Below are 26,791 nucleotides of genomic sequence, written 5' to 3' on the forward strand. Positions count from 1 at the left end.
TCATGTATCAACATTTAATGGTATATAACATAAAAATAATTAATGAATGACAGTGATCATTTATCAAATCTCTGCCAACATTTCACATATGCAAAAAATAATGATTTATCAGAATGCGTTTTAGGAATTGATCTTCCTAATAAAGTATTCTCTAATACAAACATGATCTTTCCACATTACTATGAAAATGCACGGCAACAAGCAGTTATTTGCGTTGCAAATACCTGTATCTCCACAAGTAATAGTTCTTTCACACAGTTATTCATTTACCAGATTTTAAGTTTTTCTTGCAGCCAAACAGTACCTGAAATCGAGCCTGAAAAGATTTTGCTTGAATATTATTATATTAAATAAGAAGATTACATTGATAAGAACATGTGTAGTGCCACTGAATTTTACCAAATATTTGTCCATCAGTGATGTCACAGAACCTTTCATGATACACAAAAGGACCTGGTAGTGAACTGACAAACTTGCAGTGAAAGGTTTTAGCCATGAATAAATCAGTTGTATCGAACTGTTGTCCAACCATCGTCCTCTGGCTCCTCACGTTTATCTGAAAACAAATTTAGATGGTGTTAACATGATTTGCTTCATCTTTAAATATGACATGAAAATGTTCTATCTAGTTTCTGATTACAATAGAACAATACCCAAATTAAGACATTAAACTATCAATGTGTATGTGTGTAATTTGGATTTTTAATGTAGTTTCAACGATTTTTCAGTCATATTGTTACCAAGTCTGCCGTGTGGCAGTTTGCAGTGATGTCTTGCATTGAGGCATCATGCTGCAGACATATAACATGATGTCCCACCCAGTCACATTATCCTGACACCAGGCCGACTAGTCCTAACATTAACCTCTTAATGCTGAACACCTAGCGAGGCAGCTGTTAGTACCATTTTTATGTCTTTGGTATGATTCAGCCGAAGTCCTAACCCCCAGCCTCCCCCATACAGCATATTAAAACTATCACAAAATTCATATATATCAGTTCTGCTTGAGTAATTGTTTATTGACATCATGAATATTCACCTTTGTCTTGTTTTTCAGGAGGTGGTTTGTTGTCCCGATCTCTCCATCGTCCTCCCTCTTTAGCTGGAGTTCCTCTAAGAGTTTCACCTGCAATGTCAGATTCACATGGCATTCAAAGATAGAATTTTCATTTTTTAAAAAGGATACATAACCACAGCCATTGAAATTCATCATGGGTAATATACATGCTTTAATAATATGTGCAAGATGACTACATATGTTATTTAATAAGGATATAAAAACACAAGCTAAGAAGGGTCCTATTTTTTAATGGTTTTTTTCTCCATCCATTTAAAAAACCTCTTCCATGTGGAACAATATCTGGTCATATAACAACTTCAAGCACATAATAACATCTAAATCCTGCCTAACATTGTAAGTTGTCATTATATACTATTAATGATAACATTTAAACAGCATCATGAACTTGTTAACATGTATATTCTGTGTGACATTTCTGCAAAATACTTGCCAATTAAATGTACACTATCTTGCTTCATAGTCATTAGTGTAAAGATTTTCAGTAAATTGTTCTGCAATGATTCTGCAAGATTCTGACAATCTAAAACACTTATTTTTTTATGTTTCTTTCTGTTGATAGTATAGTTTACAAACTAAACAATATAAATGCCCAATGATGTCTTTACCTTTTCTCCAACTGTCATCTCTGTCATCACGATCTCGTGGTGGGTTTCTGTCTCGGTCATCTCTCTTGTCCCTGTCATCCTTTTTATCTGGCATGTCATCTCGCCTGCCTCTATCATCTCTCCGGTCTCGCATATCATCTCGCCCCCAGTTCCTCTCTCTATCAGGAGCTCTGTCTCTCCAAGCATCCTCTCTCCCTCCCTCTCGTGACCTCCAACTTCCCTCCTCACGCACTCCACGTTCATCCCTGCTACCCCAGCGATCCCCTCCTCTGCGTTCTTTGTCGTCAAATCTTTTGTCTCGTTCGTCCATCCTCTTGTCCCTGTCATCACGTGGGGTCCCCCGATCTCTCCAGGCATCTTCCCGTGGAGGTGCACGGTCCCTCCATGAATCTCTCCCACCTTCCCTATCACCTCGGACAGGTACCCTATCACGCCAGGGACCACCACCACCACCACCAGGACTACGCCAGTGCTCTTGATCATCACGAGGCGGCACTCGGTCTCGCTCATCTCTGGGTGACTCTCTGAAATCACGACTATCTCGCAGTGTTGGTCTGTCACGATCATCTCTAAGTGGTGGTCTGTCACGGTCGTCTCTAAGTGGTGGTCTGTCACGGTCATCTCTAAGTGGTGGTCTGTCACGACCATCTCTAAGTGGTGGTCTGTCACGATCGTCTTTAAGTGATGGTCTGTCACGATTGTCTCTCAGTGGTAGTCTGTCCCGATCATCTCTAACTGGTGGTCTGTCAAACTCATCTCTCAGCGGTCGTCTGTCACGATCATCTCTAGGCAGTAGTCTCTCCCGATCATCTCTGGGTGCTGGCCTGTCACGTTCATCTTTTAAAGGTATGTCTGTATCACCTCTAGCGGGAGATCGGTCTGGGTCTCTCCTCAACTGGGCTCGATCTAGGAAATCTCTTGGTGGATTTTTCTCTCTTTCTTTGTCTGCAGGAGTTTTTTTCCATGCTTCTTCACCATGCCTGCAAGAATGGGATAGCACATTGATAGTTTTAACAGGTGACCTTTGCAGTAGATTCAAAACAAGAGATCCAAATGTATCTGATTGCTCACCTGGACAATATTTGCCAAACATCCAATTCAAGAGCAGTTGGACAAGTAGGATCTTTCTTTTCTAAAGAAATTTCTTCCAATGCTGCTGACTGTTTATGAAAATTACTGTTTCAATGTCTCTAGTTTTTCTACCTTCACTCCACTGGATGGCACAGCACTATTATTTGGCCAATATATAATATGCAAGGTTATTTGTGTCAAAGTAGATCAGACTATGTTCAGCACTTTTTGGCAAGTTGTGTAAATGTTGTTTTTCCCAATTAATTGTAGTTTGGTATCATGTGTACAATTTTTCATGCCATGATGTTTTTTCTTCTTCAAATCAAGATTAGCAACTTCTTTCCAATGGTTTTGGAGAAGTCATAAATAGGTTTTCCTGTTTTTCTATTATTAGTAATGACTGCAATATATGATTGTGGATCAGCATCAACTTAACAAGTTTTCAGAGTCTATGAAAAGAATTCTGAGCTTAAAAATAAAACCATTTCACAATCTGCTGTCTGAAGCTGCATGTGCATAGCTAGCACTGCCAGCTTCAACAAGTTTGGAAACTGTTCTTTATCCTCGTTTTGTACAATTTTCCACAGTTCACAGGTTCTTGGAGATACATCTGCTCCAAAATAAGGTTTTACAATCAAGTAAACTCTGCAAAAGTTTAACTTTCTTCAATCAGAGCTTGCTAACTGCTGTGCCATATTTCTGATCTGTTCCATATGGCTTTATTTTGTGGCTTTAAGTCCAGTGCCATTTCTGATTGTTTAGACATAAGTATTTTGATCAAATAAATATCCATACTTTTTGTTTTTGATTCTTATTCAGTTAATCTTAACCCTTAGAGTGCTGTATATAGCACCTGATCCCTTATAGCTTAACTGTCTGAGAAAAGAAATTATAACTATACTCTGCTTTTAAACTGTCTCTATTTTAATTTGGCATGGTATTCTGCCTTTCTGACATTAATTCTGAAATAATGCTGTATAGGAGGTTGATGGGCATGCTGTCCGTTTTTGTCCATCCAGCAACCACATTAAACTTGAATCAGCATCACTTTTGGGTTGTAAATCATTCGCTGGCATTTCCTTAACACTTTCCCTGCTGCAACTATCTGACACACTAAAATACTTTATAAATCACTGTGGTCAATAATATCATTGCCCAGTATTTACCAAATGAAATTGTCATCTGAAGATTAACTATGGTGGGGGTCAGCCATTTGGGGTTTTCAAGGTAGTCCACATTTTATACAAATATTGGTAAAAATTCTTAGCTGAATGCAAGGTTCAAACTACAACAAAAAGATTGTTCCAAGGCAGAGTGTACCAATCAAATTTAGTTTAGCAACCCACTCCTGTCAAGTGGAAGAACCCAGAAGTGTCAACAGTTGACTACCTTAAAATAGATGCATGCACCACAAGCATTAGGAGACCTCTACTGACAGGGACAAGAATTTTAAGGGTTAACAGTTTTAGAAAAAAACTGTATATATTACATTTTATATGCTCAACTTTAAACTAATCAGTGCAATTTCTTGTGCATCACTGCTCTCCAGATGTGTGAATTCACTCAAAATTGTGCATTATGTAACTTTGCAGCAACTCTGGATAATTATGCCAGCATACTTTCTATTTTTATTTTTTAAATGGTTACATCTGATGGCAGATTGGTGTCAGATTTTCATTATATGAAAGCCCTCTATGTCAGGATACCTTCTACTAAATTTGGTCACATTCTGTTAAATTGGTTTTGTAGTATACAGCTTTTTTTTCTTTTCTTTTTATAAAACACACACTTTTCCAGTCAAAATATTAAAGACTTCAATGCCAGTATGTTTTCTATAAAATTGTTTAATTCTTTTTGAACATTTAATTGGAGAAGTCATTTCAAAAAAATTCTATCTCTGTAATGGTGGCCATATTGGATGGCAGATCTGCATCCTTTATTAAAAAAAAAAAAAAATCAAATAAAGATGCCCTTTGTCAGGGTTAGTCAAATTCTATTGAAAAGTTCTGGATTACAAACCATTTATAAAATGTAATAATATCAACCATACCTGAAGGCAAATCAAAATCAGTGGTATTAATTTCAAATATCTTTATACCATGATGATTTCTGTCAAATATTATAAAATATACACCCGTTTTAAGCAAGTTATTTCAAAGTAACAGAAGTCATATTTCATGGTAGATATGCAACAGCTGTACCAGACTGAAAGCCCTCTATGCCACAATGTTTTTAATCCAGTTTGGTGAAAGTCTTATGAGTGGCAATTTCAAAGGTTTTCCTATTTTAAGTAATGGATGTCATCTTTTCTGGTAGATCAGCATCACTTGTATCAACTTGAAAGGTTGTCATGGCAAGATGCCTTGTCAAATTTGGTCAAATTATACGGTTTTTCAGAAGTCATTTAAAGGTTCTTCTATTTTAGGTAATAATGGCTTTTCTATTTTGAGAAACGATGGCCATGTTTTAAGGCAGATTTGCATTATTTTGTACAATTGTCAAATAGTATTACTGACAGATACGCAAATGCACAATGGCCACATCACCATACCATAAATGCACCTGGCCTTATCTGCAGTAAGAGCATTACTAAATGTGCAGAAAAACTTTAAATATGTACCTCTAAATATGCACAATTAATGGTATCTAAGTACAATTCTGGCTAAAGAGTGCTGACTTGAACATGGGTGGTAAAAATGGTAAAATGCAAGATTTGCCAACAATTTCAGTAAGAAAAAGTTCTCCAAAATAAAAATATCATTATGTTTCAATAAGATAAAGGCTACAATGTACAGATGTAAAATTCTTTACACAGTAGATGTCCCTGCCAATAGGATGCAATTGAAAGGTCCCCACCAGTACAACGTAATGAAAGGTTCCCACCAGAACAATGCAATTAAAGGTCCCCACCAGTACATTGCATTTAAATGTCACCACCATACAATGCAATTAAACGCAATTCCAAATATCAATGGACCGTATTAAAGTGGTCTTTATGCAGGGCTGGTCTTATAAAAAGTCAAGTTATTCGTGTATAAATGGGACCCATATCGGGTCTAATCTAATGCATTGTTGTGATACTCGTGCTTAATTTCTCAACAAATGCGTAGAAAAATACAAGTTATTTAAACACAGGTGGTAGTTGTATGCAGGTAATCACTAAAGCAAGTTTTAAATTTTCAAAAAGCATAAAAATGTAAATAAAACCTATAAAACCAACCCATCATCTACATCCTTCTTCCAGCTCTCTTGTTTTTCCTTTACTCGCTCCCTCCATCCTCCATCGCTTGGAGCTGGTCTCCAGGCCTTTTTCTCTAATGTGGATTCAGATGGCTCACCACGCCTCCACTCCTCTGGGTCACTTCTACCTGCATCACTTCGAACTGGGACACGACGTTCTTCCCTGGATTAAATCATAATCAAAACTAGATAAAATGCAAAAACTGCTTGCCCCTGCAAATCTACATGCTTTTTAGCTGCATATTTCAATCCCCCACTTCTCCTGGTAATCACCCCACAGTTACACTGGGGACATAATGCAAATCCAAACCAGTTTACCTTAGGAGACATCAGTAGTTTGCATGTCCTGTCCATAATTGTGGCCACTTGTTCATATCTGTCGTCCAAACACTGGCAGCTAAACAGTCTAATGTAACAGTTTTAAAGAACTTAACACAGCCTACATGTGGTTCTTTTAGCATAGATGATCATCAATTCAGTTGACACCCCAGCCAGAATACCAGGGCTCCAAAATGTTTCAGATGGCTATGGGTCCTGCATGGCAAATAACTTGAAAACTTTTACTTGGCCTGCATCAATTATTTATACTTGTCCTACACTTTAGATATTGCAGTGTCTGTAGATTCCAATTTAGAGTTGGTTAGGACTCAGACTGCATCAAACATACCCTCAAAACAGTTTGGTTCTTTGTCAAAATTAAAGGCATCATGATGTCAGCATGTTTGGAACAGAATCTGACTGGAGGCATGTTGAAACAGAATTTTTAGAAAATTGGGGGAAAATAACCCTTTCACAATGAACATTATTTTTCAGACTTTAGGACTTCAACCCTGAGGTCACAAAAACTCGCAGGACCATGTGGAGTCTGTGAAGGTTAATAGCACCGAGACTGATTGGAAGTATATAATAATAATAATAATAATAATAATAATAGTAACAATAATAATAATAAAGACTTTAGTAAAGACTTCAGAGAAGGTAACTCAGTTACCTGTTATGTACAATATATACAGTATATACACATCAGTCAGTACAGCATTTACTCATGTACCACTAAAGTCGAAGATCCATGTAAAGCCAGATCTAAAATTCAAGTGTGATGTCAGATCTTGGTCTATATTTTCACACACTGGGCTCATGTCAATCAAACAGTTAGTTCAATACAAGTTTTGTCATTATTCTAGACCATTTTTGTACACCTTTAGGTTCAAAATGTTGTCTAACTTTTCATGAAGACTGGAAACAATATTTGTTTCTGAGGACACTGATCTCTCCACCAATACAGCCAAACTGCATAAATTTAAGTCCAAGATGCAGTGAACTTCGAATGTCCAGCATGGGCCATGTCCTTCAAAAACTGAAACTAAATTTGTAATATAAAAGATGGCTGCACAGATAGGGACAAAAATGCAATCATCATGACCCTGCAGAAAATATGACCCATGCTTAAAAGCAATATGGCATTTCCCAGAAGATTTCATGTTAAACATACCTCACTCTCTCCACTTCTCGGTGATCACTTTCACGTTTCTTTGCCTCTCTTTCCTCAATCTCACGTTCTCTGGCTAACTGTCTGGCTGCCTGCTGCTCTAGTTTTTCAATTTTCTCCCGATACTCCCGTTCCCTCTCCTCTTGCATTTCTTGCTCAAGACGTTCCTTTTCCTCATGCTCTACAAACATATTTTTAAAAAACAGTTACTGAAAGGCAGTTAAAATAGTAATATTACTTGCCCAAGAAGCAAAGGTCTAACCCAGGTTAATGTAAAACCAAGATTCTTTTGCTTACTAAACAGTTGAAATTTCACTGCTTTCAAACAAACAAACAAAAAAATAAAAGCTGAAATTCTGTATAACTCCAAAATAAAAAGGGCATTAAGATGTCATAAAGGCATACATTTTTAATAAAGTTTATCAAAGAAGTCTGTTTTAGGAAATTTCACTTAAAAATATATCTGTATACAAAATTGCAATGGACTGTACTTTCATTAAAACCCAGAAACAAGATAACATTAACTGTACCTCTCAGCAGAGCCTCATCTCTGAGTCTCTGCTCCTCTTCCTCTTTTTCCTTCCTATACTTCTGTCGACGCTCCTCTTTACGTTTCACCTTACGGTCCAGAAGTCGCTTCTTGTGCTCTTCTGTAAGCTTTTTCTCAAAATCTGCCACTTTGTCCTAAAATGTTCAGCAAAAATGTATTCCAAGAAGTTTATATAAATGATCGTGCAGGGATTGAAGAGCTTATCAAACTCCAATTTCATGCAATGTCATTTACTTCATGACATTTAATGACTTTGTTATGTTAACAAGTTTTCCAAGACATCTCACATTTTCCAATGAAAACAGCATATATGATAAGCATCCATTTCAAGTAGCAGCAATTTATCCACAACAGAATCAATGATAATTCAAGGTATGGCCAATCAATAGTTTTTCATATTTGACTCATAAATTTACCTATCTGCAAATCTGAAAGTTCACCAGTAACAAAGGAAACAAGTTTTCCCCTCCCCATACCTTGTAAGTTTTCTTTCTTCTCTCCATGAGTTGTTCCATGAACTCCATTCTGTCTTCTCGCAGTCGGAGCAACCTGTCTCGTGTTTCCAATTCCAGCTTACGTGCCTCTTTCATTCGCTCAATCTACAATGAAATAGGTGTATTGTCTAAGAAGTGGAATAAAGCCATATAGCTTCATCACAATAAAGTATGGCTTTCAGAGAACACTCTTTCTTGCTTGTGACTTGTGACCAGTTCCATTATGCAAGATATATGACTCTCTAATCTGTTGAAGGTCTTCAAACTGTTCATGCTGTAATGGCAGAAAAGCAGGACAAAGATTTCTACAAAGTAATTCTGTATAGTATAACGATTTACTTGCAAATGCTGATTATAACCTAATAGCAAAAGAAATTAAACAAAATAAAAGGTAACCAGTTGCTGACGCAAAATGAAATAAAAAGCCCCAAAAATTGCTTACTTGGCAGAAATCTCAGAGCCAAATGCCTGAGTAGTTGGCCAAACGAAAATTCTTGACAGCAAAAGGATTCTGCATTTTTTTTAGCCAAGGTAGCCACATGCAGATCTGCCAATTGTGTTCTAAAATGAATCATAGGCCATTCTAATGCAAATACAATTTAATAAAATTGCCACACATAACCAAAAAACAAACGAAAATGCGTAACATTTCATCCTTTCAAAATATGAATTTCATCTTACAGTGTATCCCCCCAGGGTTGTAAAATTGAGGGTTAAAAAAAAAAAACTTGGTGTCAGAACTGGGGTTTAAAAAATGTGGGGGGTCAAAAATGTACTGACAAATTTTCATACGACTTGTACTTTTTTTAAGCTTGAAATAGGATATTGCAACTTGCACAACATTCTCTCTCTCTCTCCCTAAACATACAAATAAAACATGCACAATTAACAAACAAATGCATTGTCCATTCAAAGAATAATTTTATTAGTTGAATTTTCTTTTAAAGTCGTACTTTTAAGTCTCCTTATAATCAATATGAAGCAATATTATAGCCGAACACATTACATTCAAGCCAATACAAACAGCCAAATAAATCTTTTTAACCAAATGGCAGTTAATTTACTGCCTTTCACAAAATGTGTACTATCATCAGTTTCATCACTTCGTCCTAGAACACATTTATCTAAATATCAAGGACGATAATGATTCATCTTCTTTCTAATAAGTTACACTTGAACTTTAAGATCTTTCTTTTATTGCAGCAAAGTTAAAAACCAAAAAAATCTGCAATGACCCGCTGACTTTGTAATCCAAATAACGCATTTGTTTTTACTGACTTCTTTGTTGTGAAAGAATGTCTTGGGTTATAATGTGTTCTCCAGATAACTTGTGGTGAACAAGGGCAGATTTTTAAAAATTCTAAAACCCTATCACAAAAGGATTATTCACTTTTGCAGTCTTCGCAATCATACGATCAGAAGTCACACTGGTAATCCTAATGGATGTGCCGTATTCCAATCAAGGGAATTATTTTCTCCATTTTTTATTAAAGTCAGATCCACAGTTACTCTTTTCTGTTCTGCTTCTTTCACTTTCTTCGCTAATGATTTTTTGTGCACGACGTTTTAATCTGGAGATCACTTTCTAGTGCAACAAGCATTAAGGTTAAACATCTAGATGACAGCTTGCTGAGCTCAATGGAAATCGCATGAGAGCTCATGAGATTAGGGTAAGCTACTCCGTCATAACATTGCCTATGCTAGTCTGGTTCATTGTTTCGTATGTTCCCTGCATTGCACTTTGCTATATGAATAGAGGAGCGCAAGACATGGAGCAAATAAAGTGGGGAACCAGTCAATGCCTTTGCTCAAAGTATATAGGATGCCATCCATCATCCAATGCATTGGGTATTAAATAAATCCTGATCACATTATGAAAATCCTTTGCATAAAAAAAACGCACGTCAACAAAATGTGTGCATTCAATTTTATAAAGCATGCGTCCCTGACGTACAAATGTGTGTAAAGGGAAACAGTCTTATATCATAAACCAAATTACATTTTGATTAGCTGATATGCATACAATTATCAGTTTTATGAATGATGCTCATTTGGTTCCAGCCTCATTTTGTGAGGACGGTGATACAGAAGCAGAAAACGTAAGTGTGTTTATCATACTTCAAAAAATTAATGGTAAAATTTGGGATCTCTTTTGAAAAAATAGCAACAGGTGTATAAAAGAAAAATATTCCACGTCTGATCAAATCTATATCACTAATGTGACTTAATACAGAGTAGTAACTAATCAGATGCAAAATTACATCATCATTATACATTGATCTCATTCATTATAAAACCATTCCCAGATCTTAATGGTATAAGCCCCTATTCGAGTTTGATCAGACATATGACCTCTAAAATGATTTCAAACTCCATCAGTCTAATGCAAGATTACATCATCACTCAAACTTTTCCAAGATCATGATAAAAGCACTGATGCTGACCCAGAAGTGAAATCTGTGACCCATCACAAATTTTCTTGTTTAGTTAAGCTCTCCAAATAATAATGGATAACCTACGAGAAGACTTCACCATGATCATTCAAAATGCCTTCGATTAACATACAATTTATTAGGATTTGGACACAATGGAAAGTTCAGTACAAATAAACAAATGTACGGATTATATTGGGAAAATAATTGTAATCTTAATCCGGATAGGCACAATTTTCATTTAGGATCAAATGGACATCATAACGTCTTCAAGCAAAAGCTCTGTTGATATGAACACCCATATAAGAGTAAAAAATAAATAATCAAAATGAGTATCAGATCGGCTGCATTTTAATTTAGGACCAATGAGACATTACAAGAAGCCATTTAGTGAAAACCCCATGTTAATAGGACTATTCAATTGAGGAGTAGCAGTAATAAGATTTTCAGGATGACTGCTGTGAAGGCCAAACCAGATTTACAAGAAAAACCAGCACATGAATCATTTCTAAATAATTCTTTCAATTCAATATTACTCATCTATATTATTGCAGAAGCTGTTAGCAATAAAACAACATGACTAAATACAAGTGATGCCTTTCCTGCTTCCCACACATAGGAAAGAATTTGATTTTCTTTTTTTATATTTATGTGCTGACTGTTTGAACTTTCTATGAGACTGACTGTTCCTTTTGCCTTCAATGTTGGTTCGTTTGTTGGAAAACATTTCCAGATAATGCTATAATGCACAAGCAAAAGCTTGAGCATGCACATTTTACATGAAAACAGATTAATGAATCCGAGATACTTCTTATTCTTCTGGTTCCCTGACCACCACCAGTGAATCTATTATGAAAATGACAAACACAGACAAGCCAATATTCAAATCTGACTGCAACTGTATATTTTTATCTTTTGCTAACATTCCTCAAATTTGAAACTTAAGGGTTATGTAAACAAGACTTGTAGTCAAATTCTAAGAGTTGTCATGTCTGCTGTTGACAACCACAACACCAGTACTGGTACTGATTGCCTTTATCACCCTTTTTCACTAAAGTGGGATCAAGAAAAATCAAGGTTAAAATCATCTATGTTTTTGGAGACGCTATGAACTTGCCCTTTCTATTTCCTGCTTCTCCCAAAACTCTCGGTCCTTCACTTTCTCTTCTTCATAGAGTTTCTCCAGGATGGGAATCTCTGCCAGTCTCCGTGCACGAACCATATAGTCAATCTAAAACAAACAAAAAATATCGCATTTATCCCAGCACAAAGAAAAACCTGGAATTCCATTGTCTTGCCCATTCAGGAGGGCGTGTTAATGATGTCATGAAATTCCGCCTACACCACACAAGACAGATTTATAAATGCTGGGATATGGCTGGAGGAGCATTTAAATGTGCACAACATTCTTTAAATTTTTAAACAGTCACAGGGATGATTAAAGGGATGAGGGTTGTATTACATGAATTTTAAATAACTCCCAAATTATGTGACTAACATGTCTGAGAACTGGTGTAATGACTTCTGGGTCTTTGCTTAACTGCTGGAACTTGGCCCTTGGGTAATGACATAGTAACTATTCAGCATGAAAAAATTAATTTATACAAATAATTGATATTGGACCTAAGGTTTATCCCTAACCAACATACACCTAGCTTCTCTGCTGGAAGTCTGAACTTACTTGAACTGCCACCCTTTAACTAAATATACACTTCCTTGGCATAAAAATACAAATTAGAATGTCCAACCAAAACTGTTACCTTGCTGACACTAGACCTTAAGAGTTACAGATTTTGGGGAATGGGTATGGGACTTGGAATGTGTCTTACAAATTTTATACTAAATGCCCATTTCATCACTAATATACAACAGGAATATGACCATAGAACACCCCTCCCAACCTCCTTATGCATGGGAAACTGATTGAAATGCAAAATACAACTCAAGACTATGAATATTAGTCAGTGTGAGTAACTTTCACAAAAGAAAGTTGAGCTCATCAAACTTATTCTGACACAAAATGGGACCATTGTCCCAAAGTCAACAGGCAAGCCCCATGATGAATAAAAAGGTTAAGCATGAAGTATCGGTCACATGAACCCACTTGTAGTGCCCTGGTGTTCCACTAAGCAAGAAGTATCCACATACAAAGATCGATCCACCCAAAATGGTACAGGAAAACAGAACTGAAAATGTGTAATGAACAGATACTTTGAACAGACAAAAAAACTGTAACCATACTTCCTTGTATTATCTGTTCAAAACAACTTTGCTTCTGTTCATGTAAACAGGTCTTCACTTTGACAATTTTTGGTACCCTTTGATATCACTGCAGAGATCTTGGAAATGCTTAATTACGCGTATTTGGATCCATATGCACTTTTTTTTATTGCAAATGTTACAGTTTTGCTGCATTATATATATATATATATATATATATATATATATATTAAAATCATTTTGAAATATGAAACAATTTTATTTAAGTTGTTACTAACTTCCTTTGATCAAAGGGTGACGGCTTGCTTTGATGAATGTGCATGTGTTATTGAAGGTGCCGCTAAAGGCTCCCTTTTAAGGACCAAACAAATGCCAGTGTGTTATTGCTATGGCAACATCAAATAATTGTAGAACACTGAAACATTTTTTTATTATCTGCCTGGTATATATTGGTGCTTCAAAGGTAATCAGTTTTATTTGAAGCTGCAGGAAAACTATTTTTTTTAAAACTGCTGTCCTCTGGTGAACTGTAGTCATTTCCCAATCTCACGTTCAAAAATAGGTGATAGTAGCTAGTCAGCTGCATGGCTATTTTGGTTATATTACAGCATACAGTACCAAGGCCAGACACCAGTGTAAGCGGATTATGATATAATAATGCATGTTGTAGTGGTTTGTCAATATGAAACAATTATGTAACAATAGATTCCAGCACAATTGTTATATCCAAGTGTGTGGGGACCTATCATGGTGCCTTTGAATTTTTTCAATCCAAAGCCAAGACTGTATATACAGATTTTATTAGCCATATAAATATTGTATGTGACCTCAAAATCAAGGCACGTCGAGACTTGTCAAAATTCTGTGTGCAAATCTGAACAAGTATTTTGGGGTTAAACAGAAAACTGATGAAGATTTTAATGAGATTCAGAACTCTGCTAAAGTTGCTAGAACTGATAGTTTGAATGGGACAGTAGCCAAGTGTAAGAAAGCGTGTGATGCCTGGCTTTTAATAAAAACTTTCCTTGGATTTACAAAATTCATTCTAATTGACAAACAAGAACTATATGCCAGTGGTGTAAAGAATGTGGAAAAATAAACTCAATGGCAACTACTGGTTCTTCTAATCTGCAAAGTTCCACATTTTATAGGAATGAGACATCTTCAGACCACTATTGAACTGCACACTGACTGACGCCTGTATAACTCTACTTCAAGAGTACAGAGATTTCCAGACTTTGCAGACCTAGCTGTGATTGTGTTGGTGTCACCAGTGACATACACGGCATGCAAGAGGGTTCAGTGTGCAGAACAAAATCAAGACTAAGGGAAGGTCCAGAATAAAACATGAGACCTTTACACAAAGAGACCTAATGTGGAGGAATACGATCCAAAGCCAACCATCAGAAAATTTTGTGAAATGTGACGGACAAAAGTGAACTATATTGAAGTTAAAGAACGATATTTGTACATGGTATCAATTTTAATGGATAGTTTTTTTATAGCATAAATGACTACAAATAAATAGAATGGACAAAGTTTTGTGACCGTTTATTCCTGGCATTTTAATGCTCATTTAGCCACTTCAACATGTTTCTGGGAGGGGACTGCAACATTTGCAAGTTAGGAGTCCTGAACATCTGGTTTTAAAATCCTAGTGAGATCTCTGCACTGTCATGTTGATAATGTGATCACACTGGTTCTACATGTATAATAAGTAGTATGTAAAGTCAGTGTTTTCAAATCTGGGATATGGCAGTATTGATTCTTTGACAGCTAAACAACATTACATGTCTCTAAATCTTGGTTTGAAATACCTTTCTCTCCTGATTTTTCAAGCGTTCTCTGAGCTCTCGTTTCTCTCTCTCCAGATGTTCCACTTGCTTAGCCATGATGTCCTCAACATCCATATTAGCAAGGTCCTGAATGAAAAAGGTAAATATACTATATTTTGACATAAAAAGTAATCTAAAATGGTGAAAATCTCAGGTAGTACGAAACAGCAACTCCTTCCCCCCTGAAATAGTTTCAGAGGCAGAGTCTGAACAACCTCTTTATAAGTACAACAACTTCCTGGATTTTACACTACGATCTGGTATAAAACTGATTGAAAATGACTTTGTTCTTACAGTTTAATACAGTAATACTTCAAAGTGAATTCTACATGTGTGGCTCATGACCAGTGGCTATCAGCTCTTTATCTGTCCACTCCGTGTGTGTGTGTGTGTGATTTGGATTTTTAAAGTAGCTTTAACAATTTTTCAGTCACACTGCTATGATGTCTGCAGTGTGGGGTTTATAGTGATTTCTAGCACTGAGGCATCATGCCACAGACATGAAGCATGATGTCCCACACAGTCACATCATCCTGATACCAGGCTGACTAGTCCTAACTCTAACCTCTTAATACTGAGCACCTAGCGAGGTAGCTGTTAGTACCATTTTAAAAAGTCTTAGGAATGACTTGGCCAGGGTTCAAAACCGCAACCTCGTGCATCCAAAACGGATGCTCCAACTATAAGACCAATGAAAAGGTGACTGCTCCAAGTGACCAGTCAACATATTCACAAAGCTCCTCAGTCCAAGTCTGCACTCAAAATAAACTTTCAGACATTAATTAAGATACAGAAAGTTTGCAAGTAACTGCTACTTCATGTGAAGAATGCCATCAACTAATAACAGCTCATTTTCACATCATTTTAGGAATGAACAGATCATTGGGGGAACAATATTTAAGACAACGTACACTATCAATGAAATGGATTTTTATGAACAGGTAGAGAACGCGGTGCAAAAAAAGAGAATAAAGTACCGTGATTGGCTAAGCATGGACAAAGAGTTTAATTCTTGCTTAAACATCACATTGCCAAGGAATGAATACTCTGTCATCAATATCATTTCCAAATCAGGCTTGGGAAATTCCTCAAAGCTGCTGCACATCATGTGCGAAACAAAACAATTTAACTGCTTTTTGGTTAAACTTCCTGGAATAAATCAACATGCCTGATGCACATAACCAGAAAGACTATATTTCAATGGACATGCTACAGAACCAGTTTTAAAATCAATGTGACAAGCATGATGCTACATATCAAACAGGACCATTTTATATATCAAGCCACTCTGCTGTAATACATTTCTTGATGATGTCAGTTATTCAACACGAAGAACAACCAAACATGGAAATGCACATACTGAGACGCTGGCAGTTGAAATGCACAAGGTAGTATCAACGGAAAGTGAAAATATTTTGGATTGTATTTTATATTTCAACATTATAAATGGAACATCTATTTGATAATCTGTCCTCAACCCATGTGCTTAGCATCCACAACCCAAGTTGAAATGAAAGAGAAGGTAAAAGTCTTCATTTTTTTTTATATGGCACCTCAGCCTCACTTTAGCTATATGGTATTAGCTCAAAAAGTATGGACATCATAACAATACATGCCTCAATGCCTCTGTAAGAATCAACAGTCTTTCAAAGGGGCTGATGTTCATTTTGGTGAAAAGAATTTCCAACGTTCAAGATAAGGTCATTTCTTCCTTTTAACTGTTGAATGTTTAAACCATCTTAGTTTAATTTAGGATCAACTAAAAATGTCTTTCAGTAAAGAATCCATGCAGCTATGTCCATCTTCAGGACTAGAGAAAATGATTTTCAAGTTGTAACTGTGGCAGCCATATCAGGCATCAGATCAGTATCATTTTCATTAAGGACCAACTAGATAACACAAGAGGGCTTCAAGTGAGAACACCATTTCAATATGACTTCCCATTTTCTTGGAGCAGCGATAAAAAGGGTTTCAAGATGGCTGCTTTGGTGGCCATAGGGGACCTCAGATTAGTACCAGTCATTTTAGGACCAGCTAGACATCATCAGAAATTGAGGGGGGGGGGGGGGCAAGCTGAAAACCATATATTGATAGGACCCACCATTCAGGAATAGTGATAACAAGATCTTCAAAGTCGCTGCCATACTGGCCATCAGATCAGCACCAATTTCATATACTAGACATCACTGGAAGTCTTTTAGTGAAAACCCAATGTTGATATGATCATCCATTCAGGAGGAGTATCAATAACAAGTTTTGCAACTGGAATAAGGCTACCTGCCAATTGTCTGAGCAGCACCACTTTCATATAGAACCAACCATACCATGGGATGAACAAGTACACAAAGTTTCATGGCAATCCTCCAAGTCCTTTGGTGATAATAAACTTGTGCTAACAGGCAGACAACTGACAAAAGACCTAGAGGTAAAATGTGAAAAACTCCTATCAATGACTAAAAGATCTAATATGGTCATCTACATATGAATACAAACATGCCTATTAATTTACACAGGTCTATCTTGAGTGATTTTAGGTGCATCGTTCAAAAGTTTTAAAAAAGGAAACAACTGCAGCAATGGCATGAACAAAACAAGATAAGTCATCTACATAAGCTTATAAATATACTAAATTTAACTGGTCTTTCCTGAGTGGTGCTCGTACAATATTGCCAACAAGCTCCTCAGATAGACATACTTGCATATATATGGACAGATGAGACCAATTCAAAATGCCACCTCTGGAAGCAGTATCGGTATAAAAAAATACTTAATAGGATGAAAATATGATCAAGTCTATCATCTGGCTATGAGAACAAACATAGCTCAGATGGCAGCCAAATGAGCTCTGAGACTCATGGGTTCAATACCCACCCAGGGTTGGCTACCTCAGTGTGTCCTTGGAGAAGACACTTGCCTACCATTTTCTTGGTATGATAATGTTAAAAATGCTATTACAACCAACAAAGAAACAACACAAATTTATTGATACGAATAGACTAGCAAATTTTTATTAATTTATACAGAGTGATTCATGCACAATCTTGCCAACAAACTTTTCTGATGTATGCATGGACAGACTTGACCAAATCAAGATGCCCTTGCTACACACAGTGAGGTTATAAAATATTACCTCTTCATCCATGTTCTGCACAACTTTAGCTCCCAGGTCAGATTTTTTCAGTTGCTCAATTCTCTCCAATGCATGTCGTTTCTGAATCTCTTTTGTCTCCTCCTGTCTGCGTTGCATTTCTCTCTCCTGTGCCTCACGTTCCAATCTTGCCATCTCCAGCTCCAGGGCCCGACGCCGCTGCACCTCCTGTGCCTGGTATTCCTGCTGTTCCTGAACAGAGAAAGACATTGAAGTTAGCTTCCTGTGCATTCTTGCACTGAAACTGGACAAGAACAAGCAGTTACACTAAACCAGTTTAGTGTTAGTAAAATATGTATACCTATACATCAACCCCCCCCAACCCCAATTCAAGCCCCAAAAAGTTTACATATGTGAAGAAAATTTAATCACTGCAGTACTAGATGGACATTCCAGAAGGTTCTCTACATTTGCTTACAAATATATGTTGAATATGATCTGTATACATCAAGTAGTTTTGTGTTACCTTGCTAACAAACTTCTCTGGAGAGATCAATAGAAGGATGACTGAATGAACAGAAGGACAGAACAAAATGAAAAGGACCCCCACTGCTTGCATAAGGGTCACAAAAATTTAAGATCCAGTACTATCTTCATTGAGCAACAAAATTATACATTTTATACACACAGTCTATTCTTTAACTTGAAATGAAGAAGTGAAATTCTGACCCAGCTTTTGAAGAAGAAAAAAATTCAAAACATGGGGGTGAGGTGTAATTTTTTCTTTGCAATTTACAAAAATCGGCATTTATATCGAAAATATGTTATAGTAGTACAACCTAATGGATTTTGCATTCGATGACAAAGTGAACTAGTATGAAATTTTATTTAAGTGCTGGCAGGAAATGTACAGTATGTGTGAAGAAAACTTCAATCAATGAAAGTGTAATTTTTTTTAAATACAATAGTTAGTTGCATGAACTAATTTTCTCCATTAAACTCACTCTTTCTTCATTGAGGTGTTCCAGCTCCTCTTTCCTGTTTTCAATGATCTGTCGTCTCTCGAGGATGCGAGCATGTTCCTTCTTGGCAGTAAGTTTGTAACTGTTGACGATCTGGGACTTCAACTCCTCTCGCTGAACCTAAAAGTAATTACATATAGGAAACCTGACAAAAGATAGAAACTCCTGGGTTAACTAGAGTCTTGGTTTCAATGTGTCAGAATACATCAAAACCAAAACATTTTATAACATGACAAGTAATCTGCAACACAATGTCTGCAACACAATGTCTATCATAAAATGGGGCAATTTTGTACAAAATTATTACTTCCAAAGCTCCAAATACAACTCAAAATTCTAGCACTGAAATTATGCCATTAATGGGGCTTTCATAACTTCTTTTATCTGAATTATACATTTACAGTGTACTTTAATATCATCTTGGTAAAGTAAAAAACATTTTTTTCAAGCAGAAGTAAATTCAGCAAGTACATAAAACAAACAAAAGTAACAGCAGCAATATATTTGAAAATTTAGACTAACTTTGTGTTCTTTTGGTTGTAGAATGGTGATGGCCTTGTGAAGTGCACTGGCCATGAAGGTCAGTTGATTGCGTATCTGCTCACTGGGCATGCTTTGGATATATGGACCCTCGGGAACTTCCTCCTTGTGTGCCACACCCAGGTCTGTGCCAAAACTGAGTGAGCTGTTACGATGGTCAATCCTTACCTAAAAATGTACAAATGACTTCATATTCAGCATTGAGCATGTTAAATCAGTCTAACATCTTTCTCACTTTATTCAGTTGTAAAAAACTTGTACAGATTGTCAAGTATAATACTTGGGTCTGAATGCATGTAAACCATGGCTAACTGTATGAAGATGAGATTTAAACCTTCCCTAGGAGATAATATGGAAAATTACCTGCAGTTCCAGCATCTTGGCTGCATTGACTATGATCCTTTCCAGTCGGAACTTAGTGGTGAAGGGAACCAGAGCAGCAAATCTGGAGAAATCTATGGTTTGATACACCTGGGAAACCTGCAGGAAAAAGCATTTAAGTCCTTAGGTTATCAAATATAGCATTATTGCAAAGCCTTTCAATGGCACTTTCTGCATTTAGGTCAGTTAATTCATGTTAAGTGTGGGAATAGGTAGAATTCAGTTACAAAACAGAACAGCTGCACAAAGTGTATTCCCTGTCTCTCCTCTCTACTATTAAACTTTAGTGCTATTTAAAAAGTCTAAAGCAAATGCTACAAGATGCAAACCATGCATAAACAGCCCAAACTATGCAAGTTTTTCCCCCACAGAACAAACACATCGTAAGATATTTGTATTCATTTAATGGTTATTTTGATACAGTCCTATGACACCTATGATCAATAAACTGGTACGGAGACAGGTTATCTTGACCAGATATTCAAAGCTGCAGCTGTTTCAATGCATGTATTGAAGCTCTCTAGGCACACATGTACAATAATGACAAAAGACAGGAATGCTACCATCTACCTTGCAAGTTCTTAAAAAGTTAACCAAAAGTCAAATCTGCTGAGTGGCACTATATGACTAACCTGTCTAAGAACCCTTGTGACAATAATATCTTCCAGTGCTGGAACATACTGGGCTAGATCATCATTCTGTGTGATGAACTCAATGGATGACTTGACACGTGAATGGAGTCGTAAGGGGTGAAATTCAACCTCCAGGTTGCGGTACAAGTTCTGAAGCTCAGGATGTACATGCTGCACTACTCCATACTTTGCCTTAAAAACAAAACATGGAAATGAAACTTAGCTTCCTTTGGTGCCACACAGTCAGTGCAGTTAAACATAAAACACTTGTATGATTGTAAACTAACTCTTAATCATTTAAGTAATGTACTTGCTGGATTAATTTAAAAAATGCTTGAAATTTGATGAAATGAAGTACCAATGGTAAAGCAATTAACAAGATGCATGAGTGGACCCTGAAACTACACGTGATTCACATCTGCCTAAACGCCACATACAAGTGCAATTGGCTGAGACACTTTGGTTGGAAGGTTGCCTTCTGCAGAAACTGTTTTCAATTATGTTGATTTGTTATCATGAAAACATTTTGTTGTTGTTGTTGTGGGGTTTAACGCCATTTTTCAGCACACAAAAGGCTATACATGGCGGCCAGTATTAATGGTGGAGGAAGAACCCAGGAAAACCTCAGAAAGAACCACCGACCCACGAGAAGCTACTGGCAAGCTTTCTCACATACCCACATTGGCTGAATCCGAGACTCGAACTGGCGCAGACAGAGGTGAGATGGCAGTGATCCGTAAAGGAGAGCGCTTTAGACCACTCGGGGCCCCCAAAACATTTTGTACCTTCAGTCAGATTTGATTTCACATCAGCATTGTGCAATATTTAAAGGTCTTTATGCTTTCTATCCAAGTTGGTCTAATTCTGCTGAACAATGTTTTTTGATAAATAGGTTCAATTTTTTATATTTTTTATATAGTAATGACAACCATATTTTGATGGTGTAATCTGTAAATAATAGAGGTCTTCAAGCTGGGATGTTTTAATGTCAAATTTGGTCTAAATTTATTCACTGGTTGCTCAGAAGACATTTAAAGTTTTGTCAACCATATTTAAAGAATGGTTGGTATCATTTGTTAACAATAAAACCCTTCATGCCAGGATATTTTCTGTCAAATTTGGTCAAATTATGTTGAGCAGTTTGGCAGAAGTCTTTTACAGGTTTTTCTTGGTATCATTTGCTGACTATAAAACCCTTCATGCCATGAAGTTTTTCGTCAAATTTGATCAAATCCTGTTTGAGCATTAACAAACTTATGCTGATGGACAGACAGATAACAGACAATAGATAAAAGACCATACCAGTCCTGACGAGTCCATCTCAGTAAGGCAGTTGATGTTTTCCCACAAGTTTTCAGTAAGGTGTTAAAAAAAATATCAATAATTGCAATGGGTAAAGCTGGAATACATAATCAAAAGTTTGATGCATCAACGATAAGCATTATGTTCAAATAAAAAGTTTGTCAAGTACACATAGACTTTATTTACCACTAGTACAGTTGCACAAACTCTAGTTCTAAACCATATGCAGCTCAAGGGCTTGTTGCTATCTCACAACTTTATATAATTCCTGGAAATTCTTTCCCATTTCACATGACAAAGGCAATATTTCCCTCCTCGAGACATACTCAAATTGGCACATGATGTCCAATAAACGTAACTGCGTCCTTTCCAGCTTTCATTCACATGAATCTGAATATTCCTTTTTATTCTTCTGTGTTGATTATTACCACTTTTCAAGAGGCTTATATTCCCTTTCATCTTAAACATGCATCGCTTTCTGGACGCCATTTTTAACAATTCTATAATCAACAATTTGATCATGCAGATGCTTCGCATGAACAAATAGGTGCAGTTTTAAGCATCAGAGGTGCTGCTGTGCAGTTAGTCTGGTTCCCTGACTAATTTCACACATTTTAAGATGAAACCCGGATCTAAATAAAACACAGCTGAACCAATTATCCAGATTTTTTGACAACGATCTATTTTCATAGTTTTTGCTAGGATGCCATGTGTATTTTAAGGGTTATTTTCTTAAGACTTTTAGCAAAATTGTAAAAGTTGGCAGGTCTGCCATACCATAAGCTCTTCTAGCCCATGTTATTGTTAAAAAAAAGAATAAACAACTTGTACAAAATCCATTCAATTTTTATGACCAAAATTTTCTGTGTAATTATGATATTGCTATATTGGGAAGAAAGTTATGATGGATGTGTTTATTGGACAAAACGACTATCAGACATGATATGGTCAGACATATTTCATGGCTTCACAAATCTTTGTGCAAATATACAAGTGGCTGAAGAAAATATCCTCCTAAGACACTACACACATATATATATCAGGGATCGTCCTGGGCTTCGCCAATGTCGCAAATTGCGATTTTTTTTCCTTATTGGCGACAAAGATATCCCATCTGGCGATTTTTTTGGCGACATACTTTTTGGTTATTTAATTTGTACATACAATCATGGATTTGGACTGGATAAATTAAAAGCGAGAACAAAAGGAAGCCACAAACTTGACTAAGCATTGCATTGGAATCAATCTGTTACACAAACGATCCTTTGTTCGTATTGACAAAGCCATCTTTACAGTGCATTGTTACGTCATAATCTGCTTATGCTGACATCTGGGCTGAGTACTGTATGCTGTGATACAGTCAATCATGCTACCGCACTATACCTACAACTGACCGACTTCTGAAGACGCGAATAGAACAGATACAATTAAATTGTATGGCTAATCCTTCTGTGTTTTTTTTTTTTTTTTTATACATATACCAATACAATAGTTTTGCTAAACCTTCATAGAAAACTTATAACCTTTGAAGTACCGACTGTGTATAAATACAAAGCAAATGGAAAAAAATCTCAATCACAATTATATCTGTCGCCAGTGCAGCATTTTACTCATTGATCTTTTCCTTTTGCCATCAATTCCGTGTTACGGCTGCAGAGACTTAAACTCCGCAACAAGAAATAGCAAAAAAAAAAAAACAACAAAAGTTTTGCATAATTAATAATAATTATTTATTTCTCAAAATACAGGAGTGAAAGAATCCCTAAATTGGGTGTGAATTTACGCTTATATATACGGTCCAATATTGCCAGGTGTTGACTCGTGTAAGTTTCATTCGTGGGAATGGAGATCCTATTTTTCTTGTCGAGAAAATTTATACAGCATTCAGTGATCATTCTTGGGATTTAGGAAGCAATTTGCTACAAGCTTTGTGAAGCTAGCCATAAAGTTGGGGGGGGGGGGGCTGCTGAGAGACTACTGGTGTCACCTGTCAGCACTGTAGACTGTGAACGTGGATTCAGTAAGATGAACTTCATAAAAACTGACATCAGAAATAAGCTCTGCATCTCATCTCTCGAGAATTTAATGAGAATCAACATGTACAGATGTGAAAAATTAGACTTTGAAACTGCATTCAACAAGTGGGCAACTCTAAAATCGCGACAGATCTTCATGTAACAGTTTGTAACATTTTGTTAATGCTTGTTGTAATTAAAGTATTAACTAATCCATCTTTTGTAATTTTCATTGCCTGTTACATTAATAGACTAAATTAACACTTGGAAAAATGTACACTACTTGTTTTGGCGACACTTTTTGAAAATTGGCGACAAAATATTGAGGTTGGCGATTTTTTTGGCGACAGCTTTTTAAAAGCCAGGACCATCCCTGTATATATTTTAGTAATCGGCCAATCAACAACTTCCAAATCACTACACTGTTTCATGTACTCCATGCACCCAAATTTAATCTACTATCTAAAAATGATTTCTTTGGATCTGCTTTAAATATAAACTCTCCAAATTCTTACATCAGCCAGTGCATGAGCAAATTTAAAACAAATTTGTTACATACAACATACACTGGTGCTGAAATATCACACCCAGGCACATGCATGCACATACATATACCTTTTTTCTTCTCATTTTTAGACTTTTATCAAGTGGACAGCAGAGGACTGACCAAACCCCATACCTTGATGCCCCAGACTACACATATCTTAAGCAAGAGAAGTAAAATTTTCCAGGTTTAGTGAAATCAATGAAAAACACTTCATGAAGTCAGTTCAGTTTCATATCCAATGTGTTTTTCATTAACATAAACACCTGTATTTCACAAGACTGACTGAAATTCACCTTCATTTCCTGTATCTGATTCATCATCAGATCTGTCAACAAAGTCCAGCATGCAACATCTTGATGGCATTTGGTTTTAACATCCTTGATGTCAAGCGAGTTAAAAATGTGATTTCAGGGAGGATTTATTAAATAACCATAACAGGCCAATTAACAATGAAAGGGAATGGTGTCATATTTTATTTGATACATTCGACACACACCACATGTTAACTGCTATGATAGCAATGGATAGAAATTTCCCCCATTCCAACAGTCTAGTGACAGCAGGGAGTTTAGCGATCCATTGTCAAAATCAGTCCTCTGGTTAATGGATTAGCATTAATTTCAAGCCCTGCCTTTCTGCATGTAGCAGTTATGATTTTTAGTCTCTATTTTAAAATAATCCACAATATCTTAAGACATGTGGCAAACAATATTTGGTCAAATTAAAGTGGTAAAGAAACTATATAGACCATATATTTGTTAGTTTCCTTTATAGGCACTTATGACCTCTCACAACAAAAAATCTGGAATAACTCCTTTCAATAAAACGTTTAATTCAGTATCGATAAACAACTTTACGTAGGAAAAATCCATATTGTAACACTGCAGGTATTATGAACTTAGGAATGAAGAGATTTTGTATATAATCATTACTTCCATATATGCCAAGCAGGGGCCAGGTTTCATGTGACAGACTACAAAAATGTATCATTAAAACAGAAGTTATTGTGAACAGTCTATGACAAAAAAAAGCCATATCTTTGAGTTCTTGGTGCCCATTCTGACCAAACCGGTTCAAAACAACACGTATCTTAAATCTGGCATAAACTAATCATATTAACTGAGACACTACATTTTTCAGTATGTACCTATCAACAGTTTTTTTATGGATTGTTGGGACAGCCAGCATACAGCAAGGGTTATATGAATTTCTATCTCTTTGGGTGTGATCATGTATGTATTTATATCACACCAACAATAGACTTACAATGTCCTTGATTAGTCCCTGTCTATTAGGTGGGGTCTGCAGCATTAGAAGAGTTGCTAATCGTTTCGTCTTCTCCACTGTGCTCTCCTCCATCTCCAAAAGGGCGTCAATTGCATTCCGTGAGGCTGGGATTGGAACAGCAAGTGTAGCACACAGCACACGAGATGCCATTCTGTGATAAACAACCTTATTCTTTAATTTCTTGCACATATATGTGAAACTAGGTGAAAAAAATTCAGAACTTCTACTTCTATAGTAATGGCTGCATGATTATTTTTTTACAAGCTGAGTACATGTCAAAGCATTTTCTGCATATCTTTAGATAATATCCATTGATTACTGATTAAAAATTTTGCTGCATAACTTCAATAATGAATTTACTGCTATCAATTGCTGCATAATGCAACCACACACAAATATTATAAAAGCTAACTCAAAGAAATGTTTTCACTTGGAAATATCTTAAAATATTGGTGAAGAGTTTAAACAAATGCTCATTATGTGATGGCAATAACCTCTGAAGTTCCTCAGGAGACAAGTTCTTTCTCTGTTCCTTGGAGAGATGGAACAGCCGATGCAGGGTGCTGGCATGGAAAAGAGGGTTTCCAGACTTCCAGAAAACTAGGCCCAGCTTCTGGTAATAGTTGGCCATCAGTGATGGACGAGGGGCTTTCTTGGATAGCTGGATCAGGCCATGTATGTCCTCCACTGCCTTGAATGCTTCCTGCAAATCACACATACAAGTTTCTTCTCACACTTACAGTTTTGAGAGTCCTAATTTTACATATAAAGTCCCAAGCTGATTTTCACTTATCAAGAGTCAGGTATTCTCCCACTAAAGTGGTCAAAGATAAAAAAAAGTAATCCTGTAAGTAAATTATATTTCTCCAAGAATACTTATAAATACAAAAAAACTCTTTTTGTCCATACATCACAGATTATCTCATTTGCCTCAACTAATCTGCCCAATTACATCCAATG

At 36.4% G+C, this 26,791-nt stretch overlaps 1 protein-coding gene across 1 annotated transcript; it reads right to left on the reverse strand.

Moving 5' to 3' along the window:
• Window positions 1-369: 369 nt before the first annotated feature.
• LOC149795139 (eukaryotic translation initiation factor 3 subunit A-like) lies at window positions 370-26,552 on the reverse strand. Its single transcript, XM_089964850.1, has 16 exons — window positions 26,326-26,552; window positions 25,811-25,982; window positions 20,681-20,872; window positions 20,031-20,147; window positions 19,650-19,835; window positions 19,110-19,247; window positions 18,148-18,357; window positions 15,000-15,104; window positions 12,080-12,193; window positions 8,513-8,635; window positions 8,017-8,170; window positions 7,490-7,667; window positions 5,978-6,160; window positions 1,687-2,666; window positions 1,040-1,126; window positions 370-556 (listed from the first exon to the last, which is right to left on the reverse strand). The coding sequence occupies exons 1-16, from the start codon at window positions 26,547-26,549 to the stop codon at window positions 504-506; spliced, it is 3,216 nt and encodes a 1,071-aa protein (XP_089820976.1). The 5' UTR covers window positions 26,550-26,552; the 3' UTR covers window positions 370-503.
• Between the last annotated feature and the right edge of the window lie 239 nt (window positions 26,553-26,791).

This window comes from Sinohyriopsis cumingii, chromosome 7 (genome assembly GCF_028554795.1).
Source record: "Sinohyriopsis cumingii isolate HCF-2022 chromosome 7, ASM2855479v2, whole genome shotgun sequence".
Taxonomy (NCBI): domain Eukaryota; kingdom Metazoa; phylum Mollusca; class Bivalvia; order Unionida; family Unionidae; genus Sinohyriopsis; species Sinohyriopsis cumingii.